This window comes from Mustela putorius, unplaced genomic scaffold (assembly GCF_011764305.1).
Source record: "Mustela putorius furo isolate JIRA1106 unplaced genomic scaffold, ASM1176430v1.1 tig00000145_pilon_pilon_pilon, whole genome shotgun sequence".
Classification (NCBI taxonomy): domain Eukaryota; kingdom Metazoa; phylum Chordata; class Mammalia; order Carnivora; family Mustelidae; genus Mustela; species Mustela putorius.
In genome coordinates, this window is record NW_025421294.1 from 3,636,024 (window position 1) to 3,658,479 (window position 22,456).

Genomic DNA, 22,456 nt, shown 5'->3' on the forward strand with positions numbered 1-22,456 from the left:
GCAGGGTTCCCTACTTCCCCAGATTGAAAGGGGAAAAAAGGGGGATTCCATTCCCCCTGAGCTGCTGTATTCAGCCTGAACCACAGGGTCAAAGGATGGATGTGTCATCCTCCCGTACCGAGACCAGAGGCAGGAGCAACCAGGAGGCCTAGGCAGTCGTGGAGAGGGGCCTTGTCCCCTCCTGCTCCAGTGCCTACCTCCAGCAGGCCCCGCCTCAGAACCTGGTCCTTCCCTCTGCACCACCCCCCACCACCACCACCAGCATGCCACAGCGCCTCTACATGGCGCTCACCTAGGACAGCTAATGAAACGGCTTCCTTTGTGAGGCCAGCTTCCTGCTTCTATGGCCTCTCTTGTGGAAAGGGACCAGAAGCTGTTGGAGGTAGCCAAACTGTTGAAGCTGGCCTAACTCAATAAAAACCATCACACTGAGAGTCCGGGTGACATGCACCAGAGGGGTGTTCAACTGATTCATGCTTGCCAGGAAATGCCCTGGACCATTCTGGGGCTGGGTTCTCAGCTATTTTTGGCAAGGATTGGTGGTATGCAAAAGGAACTTCCTCTTTTTCTTTCTTTTTTTTTTTTTTTTTTTAGCACAGACCTAGCAAAAACTGAGCAATCAACAGCATTTCTTATTCCCATATCACCCTTCTGAGCATCTCTCTGCCTGCCGAAATACTGAGGCCACTATACTTGGATACCATTTCTCCGCTCCAGGCACTGGATAAGCCCACCAAGCTGGGGTGGCCTCATTCCAATGATGGCTCCCCATGCCAGCTGCTTCTTACTGGCGGTGGTGTTTTCTATGAGCTGTAAAGCCATCACCTCCTTGAATCAGATGTGCACTGAGGTGAGTCTGAACTGTGTGTCTTTATCTAGATTAAACTACCTGGAAATTGTGAGATTTGACAGTCCTATCTGAGCCTTAGTCTCTCAATATCGACTGTCTTTAAAAGGGTGACACGGGAGGCGCCTGGGTGGTTCAGTGGATTAAGCCGCTGCCTTTGGCTCAGGTCATGGTCTCGGGGTCCTAAGACCGAGCTCCATATCGGGCTCTCTATTCGGCAGGCAGCCTGCTTCCCCTGCTCTCTCTGCTTGCCTCTCTGCCTACTTGTGATTTCTGTCTGTCAAATAAATAAATAAAATCTTTTTTTAAAAAGGGGGGGGGTGACATGGCGGGTGGTGGTTTTTCTTTAGAGTGAAGGAGACATAGAGCTCCGCAAGGGGATGATCTGGAAGCTTCTTCACTGGAAGAAGTGAGGGTTTTCCTCCTGCAAACATTTCCCTCAAAAGGATCCTAACTGGGGCATAAGATACCAACAGGGGCTCAGGGCAAAGGGCAGCCCTCCAAACATGCGTCCAGCTTGGAGGTGCTGTTTTTCCACCTCCTAGCATACGGTCACTGCCACAAACTGCTTTCTGGTGTCCTGGAGATTAGTGAAGATGGCCTGTGCCAGGTTTTCGAGCACAGAAAGATCACTCTGAACGAGTCTTTCTCCTCGCATCGGACAGCCCTCCATCTGTTTTGTTAACCCACAGGAGTAATACTGGAGAATAGAGCCAGATTGTATCTTCTGTTTTGCCCCATAACAATATTTACCAACTTGTGGGAAGTTCTTGGAGAAGGCGGTGAGAGACATAAAGGAGAAGGATCTGTCTCTTGTCAACTTCTAAAGTGCTTCAACCTCTCTCCTGCTGAGAAACTTCTCATGATTCTGGAAACCAGAAGTCTAAGATCCAGGTGCTGGAAGAATTACTTTCTTCGGAGACCTCTCTCATGAGCCTGTAGATAGCCACCTTCTCCCTGTGTCTCCACATCGTCTGGCCTTTGACGTATCCGTGTCCTACTGTATTCTTCTCCTAAGGATGCAAGTCATACTATATTAGGACCTATCCTAAGGATTTCATTTTAACTAAATTACTTCTTTAAAGACTCTCTTTCCAAACAAAGTCACATTCTGAGGTACTTGGGTTAAGACAACTGAATGTGGGGGCAACACAAATCAGTCCACAAAAGAAGGCGTCAAGGAAGAGGTTTTTATCAACCCCAGAAGGCTACCTCCCCATCATTCAAGTTGGAAGGCCAATTACACACAGGTCACCCAATTTGCCCTGCCCTCCCCCTCACCTTACTTTCCTCTTGTGTTCTCCTCTCCAGTTTAAGCAGAATTAACCACGTCCTGTATATGTGCTCCTGTGGCGGCCATTAGCTCATCAGGCCCTAATCTGAAAACAAGGCTTTCGTTTTGCTTTGAGTTTAATAAATCTCTTATTGAAGTAGAACATACATGCAGAAGGTCCCCCAGTCCTAAGTGTACAGCTCCCTGAGTTTTCACCCAAGAGAGCACATCCATGTGACCAACACATAGATCAAGAAACACACATTCTCAGAAGCCCCTTCATGACTCTTTCCAATCACCAGCCCCCAGGGGCATCCAGTACTCTAACTTCTATGACCAAAAAATGATTTTCGTGAATTTCATATACAGGAGACCACCTGGTCTGTACTCTTTGGTGCCTGGCTTCTTTTGCTCAGCATTAAACATGTGACATCTACCAAAGATGCTGCATAGAGCAATCATTTGGTTTTTTAATCACAGACTGTATATTTTGTATTAGTGTATTGTGGTATTCTCTTGTATTAGAGAACCACTATTTATTTATTCATTCAGCTGTTAATGGCCATTTGCCTTGTTTTCGATTTCTTGGCTATTGTAAATGCTGCTGCCTTGGACATTTATATCTATGTCTCTAGAAAACAGATGTGCAAATCTTGATTAGGTGTATACCTGGGTGGGGATGTATTTGGTCATAGGGTATACATGTATTTAATTTCAGTAGATATTGCCAAAAGGTTTTCCAAAGGGCTGGTACCCAGATATACTCACGGGCAATGTGTATGAGCTCGGATTGCAATGTATCCCAGGAGCCTCACTATTGTTTAAGAATGTTTGCCATTCTGAAGGATGGTGAGTAGTGTATTTACTAGGATTTAATTTTTATTTTCCTGATGATTAAAGTCAGTACATTTTCAACTTCATTGGCCATTGACATATCCTTAAGTGTGAGTGTATGTGTGGGGGGGGGGTGAGAGAGAGAGGGGGAAGTGCTTCTTCTAGTCTTTTGCCCATTTTCCCTTGGATTATTGGTCTTTCTCAAATTGATTTGTTAGGGCACTTTAAGTATTGTGGATATAAGTCCTTCATTAGATTGCAAATATCCTCTCCCACTCCATGGCTTGCCTTTCCACTTTCCTAGTGATATCTTCTGATAAACAGAAGTTCTAAATTTTAATGTAGGTTAATTTATTATTGTTCCTTTATTTTCAGTGCATTTCTGTCCTGTTTAAGAAATTTCTGCCTACCCCAAGGCCATAAAGATATATCCTATGTTTTCTAGAAGTATGCCTGGTATTTATTGCTGTTGCTTGGTTTCCTTTTTACATCTATGGTCCACACTGAATTAAAATATTTCAAATATTTTATTTCAATATTTCAAACCTAGATAAGTTCTAAAAATATAATGAACATCCATAAACACTTCATGTGGAATCTTCCATTGTTATATTCTACATGTTCTGTGTGTGTGTGTGTGTGTGTGTGTGTGTGCTTACATCATAAGTAACAAAATTAGAGCCATTACCAGGTATTTGGAGGCTGACAAATGTGCAAAGCATAACTAGAATAAGTGTCCTGTGATCTGAATTCTGATAACACTTTAGATGAACTCTTGAATAATTACTTTGAAGTGTAGACACACCTCTTCATTTCAAATGAACTCATCTTGGCTACCCTGTCCCCTCAAAACTACGGTAGAAGGCAGTCCTTCCATCCTAGGGAGGGGTGGAGAGTGCTTAGTAGAACTTCTTTCTTTTTTTTTTTTTTTTTAAAGATTTATTTATTTATTTGACAGAGAGAGAGATCACAAGTAGGCAGAGAGGCAGGCAGAGAGAGAGGAAGGGAAGCAGGCTCCCTGCTGAGCAGAGAGCCCGATGCGGGACTCGATCCCAGGACCCTGAGATCATGACCTGAGCCGAAGGCAGCGGCTTAACCCACTGAGCCACCCAGGCGCCCCAGTAGAACTTCTTTTTAGGAGAACTCCAAGTTCACAAGTTCGTACATACAAAGGCTTCTGAAGAGTTGTCAATAACATGATGTTGTGATGATCCAGTGAAAGGAACTCCTCTTATGAGTGCTCAGCCTACATTATCTCATTAATCCTTAGGACCCGCAAACAAGGTTATCCCCCATCTCTAGCTGGGGAAAAAGAAGGCTCAGAGAACACAGTTAAGTGGTTGAGAGCCGGAATTTGTCCGCCAGACAAATAGAAAATGAACTGCATATAATTGGGATGCCCTTTGCCTGGAGGTGTCAGGTAGACCACCAAGCTTTAGGACTCTGCCCTTCTGGGAATATTTTGTTTTATTTTTAGAGGGCAGCTGTTACCCTGGGATTTGATACAGTCATAACGCTATCTCTGGGTAGAAAAGAGTGAAAAATGGAGGGAAGGTCAGTGTTCGGCATCCCAGACTCCTCGCGCAGGGGGAAGCTGGCCACTGTGTGTGCCGAATGCAGACAAGACATTCGTTGGAAAGGTGGGAGTTGGCACCTGGGGAAACTCAAAGGGTTCAACATTAGAATATTTCAACACTTTCGACAAGAGAAAATACAGTGGGATAGCAGGAAGTTAGAGCTACAGCAGAAGGCGGCAAAATAAGATCTTGATTGAAAAAATGCAAATGAATACCTGGGCGGGAAAGGGAGGGCAAACACCGATGCAGCCCTTGGAAGTCCTGATCTGTGGAAAAGGCACAGCTCCGGCAGGACGCTAGAGACGGAGTGGGTGGTGCAGGTCCCAGTGCACATGGGGTCCTGAGTAAATGCCTCACGTCTGGGGAGTGGGGGAGGCCTGGGACAGCAGCTGTGTAGGCCCCATAGCCTTGCACAGCCCTGCCGGCGGCAGGAATTCCCAGCAACAAGCTACCCATCTGCTACGGAACCAGCCAAAGCAGGAGTGAGGAGGTCATTTGCCACAGTGACCTCGCACTGAGGGCTAGAGAAGGAGAGCTGGTTTCATAAGAAGTGCTCACATGGAACTCAGAGGAACCACAGGGGCTGCACGAGCAATGAGGTGTCTGCCTGGAGAAGCACTGAGCGCGTGTCCCTGGCAGCCAGCCCCACCCAGGGGCAGAAGGGCCATGGCCCCACCGTATTCCCTTTCTGCCTCCTGCTCCTTCCCTCTCTCTTGCATTGACCTTCTACAGTCCCGGAATCCTGCGCTCTGCTAATCACACTCTCACAAAGTTTCCACATGGATCCTGACAGCGAAAAAGACACAACTTCATTCACATAGTATTTCTACCAAAAATGTATAACCCGAATCAAATCAGGAGGCAAGATACGACCCCAAGCGACCCCATTTATTTGCTAACCAAAGGGATGATCCTAATTAAATCAACACTTCGAAATAGTTGCATGTAAAATGTTTGTGATAAAGATAACTGAACACAGTAATGGAAAAAGAAAAAGCAGTATGGAGATTTGCTCATTGAACTGGGCTTGTTCATCCTCACAGCTAATTCCTATCCAAAATGATGATGGAATTTTTACTCTACTTTTTCATAGACCCGAGTACAGGTGACATTGTTCATGACGCATTCCACCACTAATTTCCCATTTTCCAATTTTCTTGTGATTGTGCTTTCCTTCCCATCCCATTCCTGATGTTGAACCAATGCGCCGCCGTCTGTGAAGTTGCAGACCGTCTGAGTTTTTCTGCCATCAGCTGTAGTTTCTTCAAACTTCTCTCCCACGTTACATGAAAACTGGGTTGTTTTCAAAGTGCTCTCAGTTTTTATGGTGAGGTTTCTGCCATCAGAAGAGATGATACAATCTGGTTTGGCCATTGCACCCACTTTTCACAGAGCCATTCCCACTCCTACTTCCTTCATGTATTCGTCAAAGCCTTTGCTCTCCACTAAGCGCCATCTTCCTACCAGCTGCTGAATGGTGGCCATGGTGGGCGCGGGCGGGCGGGCCGAGCGAGCTACGACCCCAAGCTTACATTCTGTAAGATACGAGGCTGTGTTAGTTATAAATAAAATAAGATGAAATAAAAATAAAATAAAAATATATATCTCAATGCTATGAGAGACAACAAAAGGCTAAGGAATTTTCTCAGACGAAAGGAGCCTAAAAAGCCATGAAAACTAAATGCAATGTGTGAACTTGGATTAGTAAAACAAAATTACTATGAAGGACAATATTAGGACAATTGCCAAAATGTGAATACAAACTCTATGTTGGACAATAATATCGTATCAACGTTCAGTAGTCTGAATTTGGTAATGGCACCGTGATTACAGAAGAGATGTCCTTGTTTTTTGTTTTGTTTTCCTAAAGATATTATTTCTTTATTTGACAGAGAGCACAAGTAGACAGAGGCAGGCAGAGAGAGAGAGAGAGAGAAGCAGGCTCCCTGCTGAGCAGAGAGCCTGATGCAGGACTCGATTCCAGGGCTCTGGAATCATGACCTGAGCTGAAGGCAGAGACTTTAACCCACTGAGCCACCCAGGTGCCCCAGAGATGTCCTTGTTCTCAGGAAATTGAGGGGTAAAGGGACATGATATCTGCAATTTACTATCAACAAAAAAGAGGATGAGAAGAGTGAGTGTGTGTGTGTGGGGGGGGGTGCGCATGTGTGTGTGTGTGCGTGTGCTTCCTGCCTTAAAAAATACAACAGACCAGAGCACCAGGCTTGCTCAGTCGGTAAAGCCTGCGACTCTTGACCTTGGGGTTGTGAGTTTGAGTCCCACTGTAGCTATAGAGACTACTTAAAAATAAAATCTTTAAAAAATATATGATAGACTGCAACAGATTTAACACTGCTTGAGTGATTGCAGAGCACGGGGCGCTCCGAGCCACCATTCATATAGTAACTGTGATCGCACAGGAGTGTGAATATGAAAACCAAAGGGGAGAGGATGGGTGTGTGTATGCAGCTTAGGACATTTTCCAAAATGTGCTTGTTTTTTTTAAATTCTCTTATAAGCTGAAATTCTTGTCATTTGTCTCTTTCTCCCAGGAATCAAGGGCAGAATTCAAAATACTTGGCTCCCATGGAACCTAGGATGAGGCAATCATCTGAACTTAAATGCATGGCTGTTCCCCAGTGCTGGGGTCTGGTATCAGTAGCTTGTGGTTCCAAAGATCCAGAAATGAGTCATGCTTCAAAGTTGCATAGTCTCATGACCTACGGGCTATGCCACCCTGCTAGTTTGTTTACATTGTGTCTTAAGAAAAAAAAAATTCTGATGTAGTGTTCAGTGATTCATTAGTTGCATATAACACCCAGTGCTCATCACACCACGTGCCCTCCTTAAATATTATGACAATTTCTGAGCAGATACAGAAGTCGTTAGTTATAAAGAATGTCTGTGAGTATATATCTATATTCAACAATCATCATTATTTTGCCTATTGATTTCACCTAACCATTCCTCCCTTCCTTTTTTCCCTGAGTATTCTAAAGGAAATCCCCAACATGAAGTCATTTTACCCAGAAATACTTCAAAAGGCTTCTCTAAAGAATACGAACATTGCACTTATAATCAACAAAACTCACAATTCCTTAAGATCTTCTAATATGCTATCCTCAAGTTTTTCTTGATAGTCCATAAAATCTCTTTTCCTAATGCTTTATTTGAATCAGAAAAGGTAGCATAAAATATGCAACATTCTACATACCATATACATGTACTACGTACCATGTAGGAGCATTCTGTACCTGGCTTTTTACACCTGACAGCATACCTGGATATCACTCCATGTCAGCATGTGGGGGTTTTCCTCATCCTGTCTTCATCTGCAGAAGGTTCCATCTTGTGAATGTACTGTATTTCATTTAACAAGTCCTGTATTGATGAATAAGTTGGTTATTGCCTATCTTTTGGTATCACAAAAATTACAAAAATGACTATAGCAAATAATCTTTTGCATGAGCCACTTTGTGTCTTTGCAGATATTTATTTGGTCAAGATCACTAGAAGAGAGATTGCTGTTCAAAGGATAAATGTAATTTTGCTAGTCGATCAAATTACCAACTCTGTTAGGAATTTACATTGTTTCTCTCATCAGAAAGAAGCCAACAGCACATATAACTGTGAAAATTTAGGTCTCACGGGAGTTCCTGACACTCTACCAAATACAACAGAATTTTTGGAATTTGGCTTTAATTTCCTACCTACACTTGAAAATACAACTTTCAGCAGACTTGTAGATCTGATCTTCTTGGACTTAACCAGGTATGTATCTGAGTTCCTCGTCTGTAGCTGATATTTTACTTATGTAATAACACAACTTGCATTCAAATTGTTTCCAGGATCTTCTTTTGGGAGCGCAGGGACACTCTATCTATCCTTCAGGTTTACTCTTTCCCATGAAATGTTTTTATGCAGGTGAAATGTAATATTTTTAAAAACCCAGTCAATAGAGAGAAAAGTGGCTTATTTTCAAAACTAGATTGCATCAGCAGTGTTAAGAAGTTCTAAGGAATACTGATAAAAAAAAAAAACTAGAAAACAAATCTTGTATTATATCAGATACCATAGTTTATATTGGGTGATGACATTTTAAGAAAAATTTATAGGAGAGACACATAAACTACTAACTTTTCCCCCCTCTAGATTGAGAAAAGAGTTCCATTATTTAATTTTAGAAGCAAAATCAGGATTCCAAATGCTGAATCAGGTTTGTGAACCAGTGGGCAGAAGTATCACAAGAAAAAAAGGGAAGAAACCAGAAGGGAAATACAGCATGCACGGGTGCGCGTGTTCATGCCTGTGTGTGTTTGTGTATGTGTGTGTGTGTAAGATGGGAAAGGGCTTTCCATGTAGATGGGGTCTACACTGCTTCAGCAGCTCTCTTTCTTTGGTGTCTCAGCCTGAGCGTCTCCAGAGTGGCAGAGCCTTCACATCCCCAAGCCTATTTCAACTTTATAACTTTATTTCAACTTTGTAACTTTAATGCTGAATATTATTTAACCCATGTTCAATGAGGAAATGGAGGCTCAGGGAGACTCTGTGAGTTTGCTTAGGGTCACAGAGTAAGGGAACTAGGACTCTTCTCTCCTGACTCACAGTCCAGATTCCCCCAGAGAACCCCAAGCCACCTCCACAGCCAAGATTCCACCAGCTGCCTTGCAGTATGTCACTGAGACAAAGCCTTGCCTTTTCAGACAGGGACAGAGATCGTTCTACTACCTACCCTTTGTGCCCTTGAGATATTTACTTTCCCTCTACCTTACCAGTTCTCACTTTTAGATGAAATGAGTTTGACCACATTTCTAAGGAATGCATGGGGCCAGGATAGCTTGTCCAGCTAGAACCCTCTAGGTTTCCTCTTCTGTTATTCTCAAATGGTGATACGGATAGGACCTCGTACTTTCTAAACACCCTCTCCTTAGCTCTGTCCGCCCTTGCCTCTCACAGGGCCACCAGTCAGACACTATTTTTTATTACTTTAAATAGCCACTGGGTTTGGGGGGTTTTTTTGTTTGTTTGTTTTGTTTTGTTTTGTTTTGCTTTTTAATAGCTCTATCAACATGTTTTCTTTTTTTTTTTTTCTTTGCTTACTCTTCCATCTTACTTATCAGACTTTCTTTTGGAACAATTTCCCCTTTTTCCTGAGGTACATAACAATTTCTTTAGTGAAAGTCTGCTAGTGGTCAACTCCCTCGGTTTTTGTTTTTCCAAAAATGTCTTTATTTCACTCTGATTCTTGAAAGACAGTTTCTCCTGACAAGATTCCAAGTTGGTAGTTATTTTTCTCAGCCCGTTGGTGCTGCCGTTCCGTTCTCCCTTGGTTGCTGCTAGATAGTCACCTGTCTGTGTAATCACCGTATACATGCAGGCAATCTCTCCTCTCTTGGTGTTTCCAGTAGTTTTTCTTTGCCGTCAGTACTCTGTAATATCAGTGTTACACTGAGTAAATCACTGGGCTTCTTGAATCTGCAAGGGGTGTCTTTCATCAATTCTAAAATATTCCGGCTGTTATTTGTTTGCAACTTGGCCTGCTCCCATTCACTCTTTCATCTTCTCTGGATCTCCGATTTGATTTATACTGCATCTTCTCATCCACCCTTCATATATGTCAATATGCCCTTCTTGTTTTCCACCTCTTTGGGTTTTAGACTATATTCTAGGTAATTTTCTCACATCTACTTTTAGTCCATTAGTATCCTCCTCAGCTTTGTCTAATCACTTGGGTAAACTGTCCTTGGTTTTTCAATTTCATTAACTTCCTACTTCAGTAAATTTCAATGACTTCATTTTATAAATGTATCACATCAGTTTTAATAAGTTTTTCCTTCATCATATTATTGGTTTATACTGTTTCCTTTAAACATATCAAACACATGTTTGATAGAAATATATGTATTATATATTCTGATAATATATATCAGATATATCACATATTCTTTATAAATCATATATATATGTTATCAGATGTACCTCTTAATTCCAGTAAAATTCTGTTTGTTTTAACCTGATTCTGTAGAACATTTTTTAAAAGGATGTATTTATTTGCTTAAGAGAGAGAGCATGAGCAGGAGGGACAGAAGGAGAGGAAGAAAGAATCTTAAGCAGAGTCATGCTGAGCACAGAGCCTGACACAGGGACTCTATGCCATGACCCTGAGATCACAACCTGAGCTGAAACCAAGAGTCTGATGCTTAACCGACTGCATCACGCAGGCCCCTCTCTAGAGCACTTTTTTTAAAAACTGACTTTGACTAACTAATTCCCTTATGTCTTGAGTAAAATGTTACTTTGAGCTTATTTATCATTTGAAACTTGATGCAAATCATTGTTTAAAATACTTTCCTGGAATTACACAATGGCATTATGGCTATAGAAAATAAGCCTATATTTTTTGGAGATGCATAATAAAATATGTACAGGATATCTAGGATCTAATTTAAAATCATTCAGGAGGAAGATGGAAACAGAAGAAGCAAAGAAGTGTATGTGGCCAAATCTCAAGAACCGTTGCCACTGTGAGATAGATGTATGAAAGTTTATTGTACTATGATCTTGACTTTTATGTAAATTTGAAGATTTTCCATATTAAAAATTAATTAAGTAGGTATATTACTCCCAAAGAAATTTCTGTTTACTTCTGCCAATTACCTGAAGTCACTATCATCCTGGAGTTGCTTGAAACTCAATTTTCTACACGAGCTTCTTTTGGGTGGTTCACAGACAGAGCATCAACTCAGGCCACACTCCTCAGGAGTGGAAGCTTGTAGTTTGAGAATCTCAGAAGAGACTTCTCTCATTATTGTTGTTCCATCCAGAGCTATGGCCAAGAAAAACACATATCCCCAAGATCACACTCTATGAACTTTTTTTTTCAAGGTCATCCACCGAAAGAATCCTTTTTGAGGGTCTTGGTGGTTTACAGGTTTTTGATAGGACCTCCTACCCTGCTTGGACCCCAACCTTTGTCTCCTGTCATGGTGCATATGGCTTATCACAACTCAGGCTCTAAGCCACCAAGAACTGGCAGACATTGGCAGATATGACAAAGCTAGCTCCAGGGCTCACTTGTTCCTAGGGATTCCAACTTTTTCTAAGGAAATTAGAATTCTAAGGAATTTCCTTCTTGATCTCCAGGGGAGTTATGTGTGTATGTGTGTGTGCGCGCGCGCGCACGCGTGCGCATGCACGTACATGCCTACACCTATGTGTGCATGCATAATCCAGTATTTTCAGGTGCAATACCAGGATGAAAACTCGACTGTTCCATATTTCTATGGAGCATTTTCATATGTATCATTTGACTAACAACTGTTCCTCAAAGTACCCACCATTTCTGTACTTTATAGACACAACAAAAGAGGTTGAGATAAGTTGTGATTTGCCTAGAATGAGATACATATACTACATATCATGTTATATATAACATACTGTATATTACTTAAATAGTAAATAGTTGGATTGTGCCTACAATCAAACCATTAATTGTTCCCTAGAGTCCAAACACAAACCTCAAAGAGTTCAATCCAAAGGGGCAAGATATCCAGAAAAAAATTCTACATCAAAGTTTTCAGAATTGAGGCTAGCCATTAATTCCACAGGTGATCTGTTGGTACTTAAGAAAGTTTTTTATGTTTTATTTTAAGTAACAACATATAGTGTTTTTACTAAACACAAAAGATGGTTCTATTAATATAGGTCACTGTGACAGAGTTTTTCTTTTTTCCAATTAATTATTGTTAAATCCTATTACCTTTTCAAGGTGCCAGATTAACTGGGTACATGAAGATACTTTTCAAAACCATCATCAATTGAACACAATTGTGCTGACTGGAAATCCTCTGATATTCATGGCAGAAACCTCTCTTAACGGGCCCATGTCACTGCAGCATCTTTTCCTAATCCAAACAGGAATATCCAATCTCGAGTTTATCCCAAGTCAGAATCTGGAAAACTTGGAAAGCTTGTATCTTGGAAGCAACCATATTTCCTCCATTAAGTTCCCAGAAAACTTCCCAACCCAGAATCTGAAAGTTCTGGATTTTCAGAATAATGCTATACACTACCTCTCCAGTGAAGACTTGCATGCTCTGGAGAAGACCACCAACCTAAGCCTTAATTTCAATGGCAATGACATTAAAGGCATTGAGGCTGGAGCTTTCCATTCAAAAATCTTCCAAAGTTTGAATTTTGGAGGGACTCTTAACTTGTCTGTTGTATTAAAAGGTCTACAGAACTCCTCTATTCAGTCTCTCTGGCTGGGGTCATATGAGGACACGGATGACCAAGACCTTACTTCAGCCATGTTTGATGGACTTTGTGAAATGTCTGTTGAAAGCATCAATCTGCAGAAGCAATATATCTCTGATATCTCATCTACTACATTTCGGTGCTTCACTCAACTCCAGGAATTGGATCTGACAGCAAATCACTTAAATGAGCTCCCCTCTGGGATCAAGGGGATGAAGGCTCTCAAGAAATTAGTTCTCAATGTAAACATATTTGACCAATTGTGTCAAATCAGTGCTGCCAGTTTTCCATCCCTTCTAGACCTCTCTATCAAAGGCAACAAGAAGAAACTTGACCTCGGTGTCGGCTGTTTGGAAAAACTAGAAAATCTTCAGAAACTTGATTTAAGCCACAGTGATATAGAGGCTTCTGACTGCTGCAATATTCAACTCAAAAACCTGTCCCACTTACAATACCTAAACCTGAGCTACAATGAGCCTCTTGGACTCCAGAGTCAGGCGTTCAAAGAATGTCCTCAGCTAGAAGGTCTAGATTTGGCATTTACTCGCTGGTATGTTAAGGGTCCACAAAGTCCTTTCCAAAACCTCCATATCCTACAGGTTCTGAATCTTTCTCACTGTCTCCTGGATACCAGCAATCAGCATCTTCTAACAGGTCTGGTGGATCTCCGCCATCTAAATTTACAGGGGAATCACTTTCAAGATGGGAGTATCTCAAAGACCAACCTACTTCAGACCTTGAGGAGCTTGGAGATTCTTATTTTATCCTCCTGTGACCTCCTCTCCATAGACAAGCAAGCATTCCAGAGCCTTGGGAAATTGAGTCACGTTGACTTAAGCTACAACAACCTGATGGGCAATAGTATTGATGCTCTTAGTCATCTTCAGGGAATCTACCTCAATATGGCCGCCAATAACATTCATGTCATCCCATCTCATCTCCTCCTCACCTTGTCCCAGCAGAGCACCATTAATTTAAGTCACAATCCCCTGGACTGCACTTGTTCGAATATTCATTTTATAACATGGTACAAAGAAAACCTACAGAAATTTGAGGGCTCGGAGGACACCAAGTGCGCAAACCCTCCGTCTTTAAAGGGAGTTAAGCTGTCTGATGTCAAACTGTCTTGTGGGATTACGGCCATGGGCATTTTCTTTCTTGTAGTATTTTTATTCTTGATTGCCCTTCTGCTCATTTTTTCGGTTAAATTCCTTCTGAGGTGGAAATACCAGCACATTTAATGCTGAACGCTTCTAGAGATGTCAAGTCAATATGTTTATGAAAATGCCTGAAGAAAGGGAAGAGTTGTCTGTTCCTTTTCAGCCTGGCAGACTTCTCGGACTGGTTCCTGTAGCTGGGCAGGGATTCACTGTGCTTCTCTGAGTCCTAGAGCTAATGAACCTTCCTGGAACTTAAACTGACTAGGGCTAGGGGGCCCAACAACAGCTGTGAGAGACCCAGAGCCATTTCTTCACATGGAAGGTGGTTGGAGGACCCTTGGCAGGGAAAGGCCAGGAGAGGAATGCACAGGAAGCCATCTCCCTTCTGGTTGTGGATACCCCTTGAAGCAGCTCCTACCATGACTCTAAGAGGAAATCAACTCCTCCAACTAGGCAGTGTGGACAGAGTTTGGCAGCCCAAACTCTGTCTCCCACAGCTTGGACATCATGCTTGGCTCTGAATCCTCAGTAAGGCATATTTACTTGAAAAATGTGTTGAGGATAAAGTCTCAAAGCTTATTTTAAATGGAAAAGGGGATACACAGCGAATTTAAAAGAGGCTGAGAAATGAATCTGACCTAAAATCAACCTCACTGATCTCTTTAATCCTTGGGTCTCTAAGCCTTCTACAAAGCAGCTAGGGTGTAAATAGCTACCAAAAAAAAAAAAAAAATCACCCCCACTAGCCCCCCGGCTCCCAACGTCTAGGAGTTTTGCTCCATTGGCCACCCTCTCTTCAGAATCCCAGAAGCTCCTTCTACCTATCTGGGGCACTTGCTCTTATGTTATAAATCCTACCTTACACATGGGCTGTGGTCCAAATGATCTTCTCATTTGGATGTCTGGTCCTTAGAAGCTTCTTTCCCACAGGAGCTATGAAATAAATAGTGCTTCGGTTGCCAGGCCAGCTCTCAACACTCTATTTACCTGGGACAGCAATCAATATAGCACATTCACATTGAAAACTGGTGGAAAAAAGCATAGTTGTAAGCTAGCCTTCCAGAACAATAAGCTGGCTTACTGAGGTCCCAGTGAGGGTGGGGGTGTCAGCAATGGTTATACCAGTGGAAAAGAGAGGACAAGACTGTTGAATGTCAAGAGGGAGAGAGGACAGTGAAGAGGAAAGTGTTTTGACTTGAGCCTTACAAGGTACAAAGGGTCATTCTCATGTACGCCTTGATCTTCTGTAGTCTTCCTGGTAGACAAGAGCTGGAACCTGTTGCCCTTAGATGTTACATTTATATGGTCTTAAGTTCTGTAACTAATTTTAGGCTAGAGATGGTAACATAGAGTTATGAAAATCTGATTGGTTATCAAAATAACATTGATTAACGTTCATATCCAATGGGAATTGATTAGCCCTTCAGATGAGGGCATAAGAGTGTATCACAGTAACAAAGTAGAAACTTGGGGAGCAAGCTCTCTTTACCTCTGTATCCCTGAGAACCGCAGGAAAGACAGGAAATGCTGACAAAATGCCATAGACCTCTACTGCAAATGCTCTGTTAGCCTTGGGGCTTTTTTTTTTTTTTTTTTTTTTTTTTTTTTTTTTGTGCAGTCCTGCATGGGAGGCCCAGGTTTTTCAGAAGTTCTCCTGGGTGCAAAACTTAAGGGGGAAACCAAAAAATTCAGTAAGCAAGACAAAAACATTTTAATGCAGTATTTTAAAAACTTTAATGACAGAAATACATGGTAAATAAAATATAAACATTTAAAAAAACAGGATCCATAATAATAGTCCCATGCTGAACTATATTAGAGCCTGAGGCAAAAGGAAAAATCTAAACCTGACTTTGTTCAAAATTTTGATATTTTGCATTAGTTTTTTAATTTAATGTTGCATAAAATATTATCTTCATTACTGAGTTCTTTGGTGCTCCCTTAAATTTAGCACCCAGGGTGGGTGTCTCACTGTCATTACCCCGTTGCCACCCTGAGGAATGTTAGGAAGTAGGGATTCCCAACTAATTCCCAGGCCACAGTTCACCTAGGGGTCTATGAGTGGGCATATGCTATCTCAGTTTTACTCAGAAGTATCTGTCCATTTCCCCTCACTTTCTGGAAGTAGCCCAAAGTGTCCAAGAACTTACACCTTGTTCCCCATCCTCAGGTAACTTCCAACTCTTGGACTCCCAGGCATCCTTCCTTCAAAGCCAAGAGAGGGGGCAGAGATGAATGGGTACCTTATTCCCCTGAGCTCTAGGGAACCTTGACCTGACCAGCGAGGGCAGGCTGAGTACCACTCTGCTGATGAAATGAAATATCACACAATTAGCTGGTTTAATGATCTCAAATATCAGCGTTTGGGAAAACAGATGCCTGAAAAGGAAGCTTTCCTGAACTTTCCTGAGGGAACATTGGAGATGTTGTCATTTACATGTGTGTGTGGAAAGAGAAAGGAAGGGCTGGAAATATGAGGAGACTGGGCCTCACCTGTCATCTACCTTTCTTCCCTGGCTAGGATGGTGGGGCACCATTCTTAGAAGACCAGTTCGAGCCACCGTGGTTTGGTATTGATTGGCCTTGAGTATGGCAGTGACCAAGGCCTTTTTACACTGAGTTGTGGGCTCAGGAGGGACCTGATACAAAAGTGGATGGGGCTGCCTTGGCCAGGATCCGTCGGTGTGCAGAGTGGGGGCTATTCTGTTAGGAAGCCAGCAGCTTCCTAACAGCTGCTACAGGAAAGTCTCCTCATTCTGGGGACCTAGAAGCAAGGTTAGTTTAAGAGTTCAGGCTACCAACCTTCTCAAGTCGAGAGAGAGCACCCCTGCCGACTCCAGCAGCCCATGTGGCCCACTGTCGTGCTGGAGCCACGACTTAACTTTGACAAGTCAAGCGGGAAGGGAGCAGAACACACAGTCAATTTGTTTCATTGATGGTGTTCATTTGCTTGTAGCAAATTAGCTGATCAGCTCTGGAAGCTCTGGGAGATTTCCCTGGTAGTCACGGTGAAGATGCAAACACCCTGCTCCCTGTTTCCTCCCTCTCTCCCTTCTCTCTTTCTCTTTCCTTTTTCTTTCCTTGGGGTTCCTTACCTTCTTTCCTGCTCTCCTCCCCTCACTTTGCTTCCTTCCTTCTTTGCTGGTTTCATGCTTTCCTTCCTCCCTTCATCCATAACAGAGTATGGAAGTCCAGGCTCTCTGAATCCAGTCTAAGACAGAACCAAGCCACTGAGTTCCCTGTGCATTCTAGCAAATTCAGGTTCTCCAGGATTTAAGCTGCAGACACAAAATGTTAACTACTGACTTACCACTCCGTAGCCACACTGTCCTCCACAGTAGTTCATGTGGAAGAACAAAAACATAATATTCTGTTTGGGATATCCGTGATGCACATGGCATCACATGAAAGACAGTGGGGTCCTAAGGCCCAGCAAAATGTAATTGCCCATCTTGCTTTCATCTAAATCAGGCACGCGCCCCTTCCGTGTCATGCAACTTGCTATTCCATAACCGCACGCTGATCTAAGGCTTTGTGACAGTTCCTCTGTTTTAAGCAACAGTAAATTCACCCTGCAAAGTCAGAAAGGGAGCTTTTTTTGATAGCTGCTGTCAATTTTATTGCTTTATCCTGGTTACTAGGATAGAATCTGAAGACATGGTGTGTTTATTGGTTTTATGTATCGCATGTTGTTACCGCTCTGACAAGCTACTCCTATAAAAATGTGTTATTATTGCATGTTGTAGCTCAGTGAGCTGACCCTGCATTTCAAAGTGTACTGAAGCAAATAGCATTGAAGTCCATAAAAGCTGACTGGCCTCCATCACAGAGGACTCTTTGTGTGAGCTGCAACTCCCACCGTCTGGTGGCAAATTATACCTTTCCCGTGAGCCAGGGGCCATCATTGCTAACCAAACACAGCACAGACCCAAACACAGGCAGTATCTGTAGAATTCCCAGGCAGGAAACTCTCATCTCATTCCTACTCAGCCAATTCCTCACTAAGTATCATTTGCAGTTTTGAACTTTACAAAGTATGAGATAAATGGCTTTTAAATATTTTTTGTATAAGATGCAAATGGGGCAGCTGCCATGGTTTTCTCGCTTGAATGCTGAAGAAAAAGTTAGCTTGAGACATAGCAAGAAGGAATGTTATGAGTTCTAAGCAAGTCACAGCTGGGGATCCTGGGTGTTTAACCAGAATCAATTGCCTCGAAAGTTAAGAGTTAGAATGTTTCATAGGGAGAAGGTGAGGTTAGCTTGAAGGCTTCAAAGAATGGACCAGCCAGGTGTGGCTCCCAGATACTGGTTTATGGCCAGAATCATCTGGGGGATTACTTACCAAACAAATTCCTCTGCCTAACCCCTAGATGTTGGAATTGTGCTAGACTGGGTTTGGCTCTAGTCTCTAAGCCAAATGATTTCACGCATGCAAAATATCCTTCCCTAATCTTACATTCATCAATATAGAGCTGAGTCACATGTTAGGCTCCATGAATCAAATGAATTGAAGAACTGCTCAATGTTCAATAACGGGAATAAGGGACTAAGGAGCCTTCAAACCCAAGAGCGAGACATCCCAGGGCATGCAGCCTATTATTCTCTTGCTACAATTGCCAGGCCACAAGACTCTGTTGCTAAACTCTGGTGCTCCCCTTACGACCCTCCACCCGCACTCCCATTCCATCCCTTCTACTTACAGTATGACATCATTTATTGAATAATGCTGGTCTTGAGAAAAGAAAGAACTAATCTACGGATTATTTTAAAAAGTCATTACTGTTCATGAAAAATTAAACAGGGAATTTCACTGAACTCTCATCTCCCCAAGTTGAGATATTCTCTAAGCATGTGACTGTTCAAGACAAGGCATTAGATCCCACAAAAGTTGGCAGAGGACAAGGGCCACCTTGGGTCTCCCTTTTTAGCTTTCTCTGATCTTTGGAAACAACCTAAATATTCAATAATAGATAAATGACTTAATAAGTCAGATGATGTGAACAAACTGGGAGATGTTCTACATTCTTGGGTGGGATAGGAACATTGGAAACTTGTTGGTATGACTAGGAGTTGGAGGAATACAACTTAAAAGGAGATAAAGGTTTATATCTATTAGTCAAGCAAAAAGAAAGAGCTGAATAATAGCATCGGTAGGGATGTGGGGTTATAGGGACTATGTGCATGCTTATGGACATAGATGGGTGAAGCCATTCAAGAACCCTGTGACAACAATTAGTCAAGTTAAATATGTGACCCACACGTTCTGCGAGGGTGTATTTCCCAAGAAAATCTCACATTTCCACAATATTTAGTGTGGCATTATTTATGGAGGAGGATCTTCAAAGCAGTGTGAGTGTTCATTACCAGGAGAATGGGTAGGTACATGTGGAAGATTCCCACCATGGGTATTATACAGTCATCGGGAACAGTGGGTTATATATAGCTATGGCTGTGTATTGGAACATTAAACACACCGTGTCAGAGGAGGTCATCCATAGGACATGACTACTGGTTGACCCATGAGCTGGACCTGCACCATCAGAGGCTACACACGCCCTCCCATTCTTGGAATGGACATTCTACCCCCATTCCCACAATGCGAGCTGTTTGAAGGAGCAGTCTGCAGGGAGCCACGTGCTGTTGATCTGGATGGTACATGTACCTGAACCCTATTAAGAGGTCTGTATAAACTTGAAAGATTCTGGCACATGGATGCAGAGATCTACCTGTCTGTGGTCACCCAACACAAGCCTCATATGCAAGTTTCCTTGTTTATTAAACCTGCCACCTACCAACCTGGACTGACCTGCCTCTTCCTTCTGCCTCTCCTTCCTCTTCTGGGACAGGAGCCAGTTTGTGAACCAAACAGAGAGCTTGATAGGGGAAAAAAAAAAGCCCAAATGACACATTAACACAATCATTTTTAGACATTAAAAATACATGGATACCTTAGAATGGCCAAAATTAACAAAACAGGAAACAACATGTGTTGGAGAGGATGTGGAGAAAGGGGAACCCTCTTACACTGTGGGTGGGAATGCAAGTTGGTGCAGCCTCTTTGGAGAACAGTGTGGAGATTCCTCAAGAAATTAAAAATAGAGCTTCCCTATGACCCTGCAATTGCACTCCTGGGTATTTACCCCAAGGATACAGATGTTGTGAAAAGAAGGGCCATCTGTACCCCAATGTTTATAGCAGCAATGACCACGGTCGCCAAACTATGGAAAGAACCAAGATGCCCTTAAACAGACGAATGGATAAGAAAGATATAGTCCAGGGATGCCTGGGTGGCTCAGTTGGTTAAGCAGCTGCCTTCGGCTCAGGTCATGATCCCAGCGTCCGGGGATCGAGTCTCACATCAGGCTCCTTGCTCGGCAGGGAGCCTGCTTCTCCCTCTGTCTTGCCTGCCATTCTGTCTGCTTGTGCTCGCTCACTCTCCCTCTCTCTCTCTGACAAATAAATAAAATCTTAAAAAAAAAAAAAACCATTAAAAAATAAAAAGAAAGAAAGATATAGTCCATATACACTATGGAGTATTATGCCTCCATCAGAAAGGATGAATACCCAACTTTTGCAGCAACATGGACGGGACTGGAAGAGATTATGCTGAGTGAAATAAGTCAAGCAGAGAGAGTCAATTATCATATGGTTTCACTTATTTGTGGAGCATAACAAATATCATGGAGGGCAAGGGGTGTTAGAGAGGAGAAGGGAGTTGGCGTAAATTGGAAGGGGAGGTGAATCACGAGAGACTATGGACTCTGAAAAACAATCTGAGGGGTTTGAAGTGGTGGGGGGTGGGAGGTTGGGGGTGGTGGGTATTAGAGAGGGCATGGATTGCATGGAGCACTGGGTGTGGTGAAAAAATAATGAATACTGTTTTTCTGAAAATAAATTGAAAAAATTAAAAAAAAATACATGGATACAAAACCATACCTGTTTTTGTAAGAACACAAGAAGATAAACCAGTTAATTCACATGGCTGCCTAGTGGGTGAAAAGAAGTGTAGGGATAGAGTCAATGAACTCTGGCATAAACTGGCTGAGAACTGGAGAGCAAGACGACCCCAAGCGTCTGCCTCTGAGGCTCCCTGCCATGAAGGAAAGCAATACGGCACATCCATAAAATGAAATGCCACGCAGCCATTGTGAACAATACTGCAGAAGCGTATTTATAGATATTGAAATATATTTGTGATTTAATACTCATCCAGGGAGGTCGGCCAACATCATGTCCCCTGTTACTTAAGTTTTTTGAAAAAAATTAAAAACCTATATAAATTGAAGAATGACAGAACACCTGGTGGGATCACAGCAATTCCTTTTTCTTCATCTCTGTACTTCGAATCTGCTCCTATGACCATGTTAGGCATGGAAAAGTTTTGTCATTGAAGAAAGACTTCTTTTGTTTCTACAAACAAGGGCAAGAAGAATAGAGAGGTCACTGGTTGTGACAATTTACAGGAACTGGAAAATGAAGCTGCCTTTTCCTAAGGCTCTATGTGTTTCCATGAGGTCAGGGAGCCATAGTTGTTCTAAGGATGCCCGCGTGGATGGAGCAGGGGGCTGAGGAGCCGGGGCTCGCACTACAGGCCAGCACCACCCTGAAGGATGTGGGCAGGTATCTGCAGGAATCACCCTAGTCCCCCAAAGAGTCAATCTGTCTCCAGCCTGGGAACAGCACTTCATGGCACTGTGTAACATGGTGTATGTATTCCAGAGGGACAGAATTTTCAGGCAAAGGATTTTTATTTAGGCAGGTTAGGGCTGGAGGTTATGGTGTTGGCAGGCTGACATATGAAACCCCAGTCAACGCAACACGCTTGCTTCAGGCCCCACGAACATCTTCATCCTTCACGTCCTGGCTACTGACAGCCGTCTCCAAGCAGTGTTAATGAAACAGGAGCTGAGCATTTGTTACAGGCTTTCAGCTGCACCGTGGTAATAGATGTTCTGCAAAGCTGTGTGCGGCAAGACCTAGCAATCATAGACAGCAGATCTTTCTTTTCTCAACATCAGAACAGGCTTGACTGGCACATCATGGAGGACAAAGGGAAGTCAAGTTTGGGGGCTTTTGGAAGGCATGGTTCCAGAAATCAGTGGGATGTTGTTGTGTGTTTTTCCTTGAGGACTGGTGCGAAGATCCCAGCCTGTGGCCCAAGGAGTCTGAACTGCCAGAGAACTTGAATCTCAGCCAGACTGACTGACTTTCAATAGGCAAAAAGTAATGAACCCGAGGTTCAACAAAGGCACGGTCATTTCTAGCTTTTGTAGATAGACAAGATGTGGAGAATATTCATGGGCACAGACCTAGAAAAAAAGAGGACTAACACAAATCACTGCTTTTAGAATGGGTTAAAACCATATTGGTAGGTGGGAAATTAAAATTTAGAGAGCTGCCCTACCCTTGAGTTGCTTCATTACTGGCCTGTATGGAAGGAAGCAGATTTCTGTAGTTAAGATTAAGCTATACTTCTTCATGTTACATTTGTGTTACGAACCGAAAATGC

The 22,456-nt window shown here is 42.7% G+C and overlaps 1 protein-coding gene and 1 pseudogene across 3 annotated transcripts; one reads left to right on the forward strand and one right to left on the reverse strand.

Moving 5' to 3' along the window:
• Nucleotides 1–589: 589 nt before the first annotated feature.
• On the forward strand, nucleotides 590–19,748 carry CD180 (CD180 molecule). 3 transcript variants are annotated; one of them, XM_045075264.1, is made up of 4 exons: nucleotides 762–850; nucleotides 7,084–7,435; nucleotides 8,136–8,302; nucleotides 12,300–19,748. In XM_045075264.1, exons 2-4 carry the CDS (start codon nucleotides 7,430–7,432, stop codon nucleotides 14,026–14,028), a joined length of 1,902 nt encoding a protein of 633 aa, XP_044931199.1. In that variant the 5' UTR covers nucleotides 762–850; nucleotides 7,084–7,429; the 3' UTR covers nucleotides 14,029–19,748. The 3 variants fall into 3 exon arrangements, with proteins under 3 accessions (XP_004764570.1, XP_044931199.1, XP_044931198.1); XM_004764513.3 differs by lacking the exon at nucleotides 7,084–7,435 and having other exon boundaries at nucleotides 590–850; XM_045075263.1 differs by having other exon boundaries at nucleotides 7,084–8,302.
• Nucleotides 5,528–6,065, reverse strand: LOC101684565 (annotated as a pseudogene).
• Nucleotides 19,749–22,456: the final 2,708 nt, after the last annotated feature.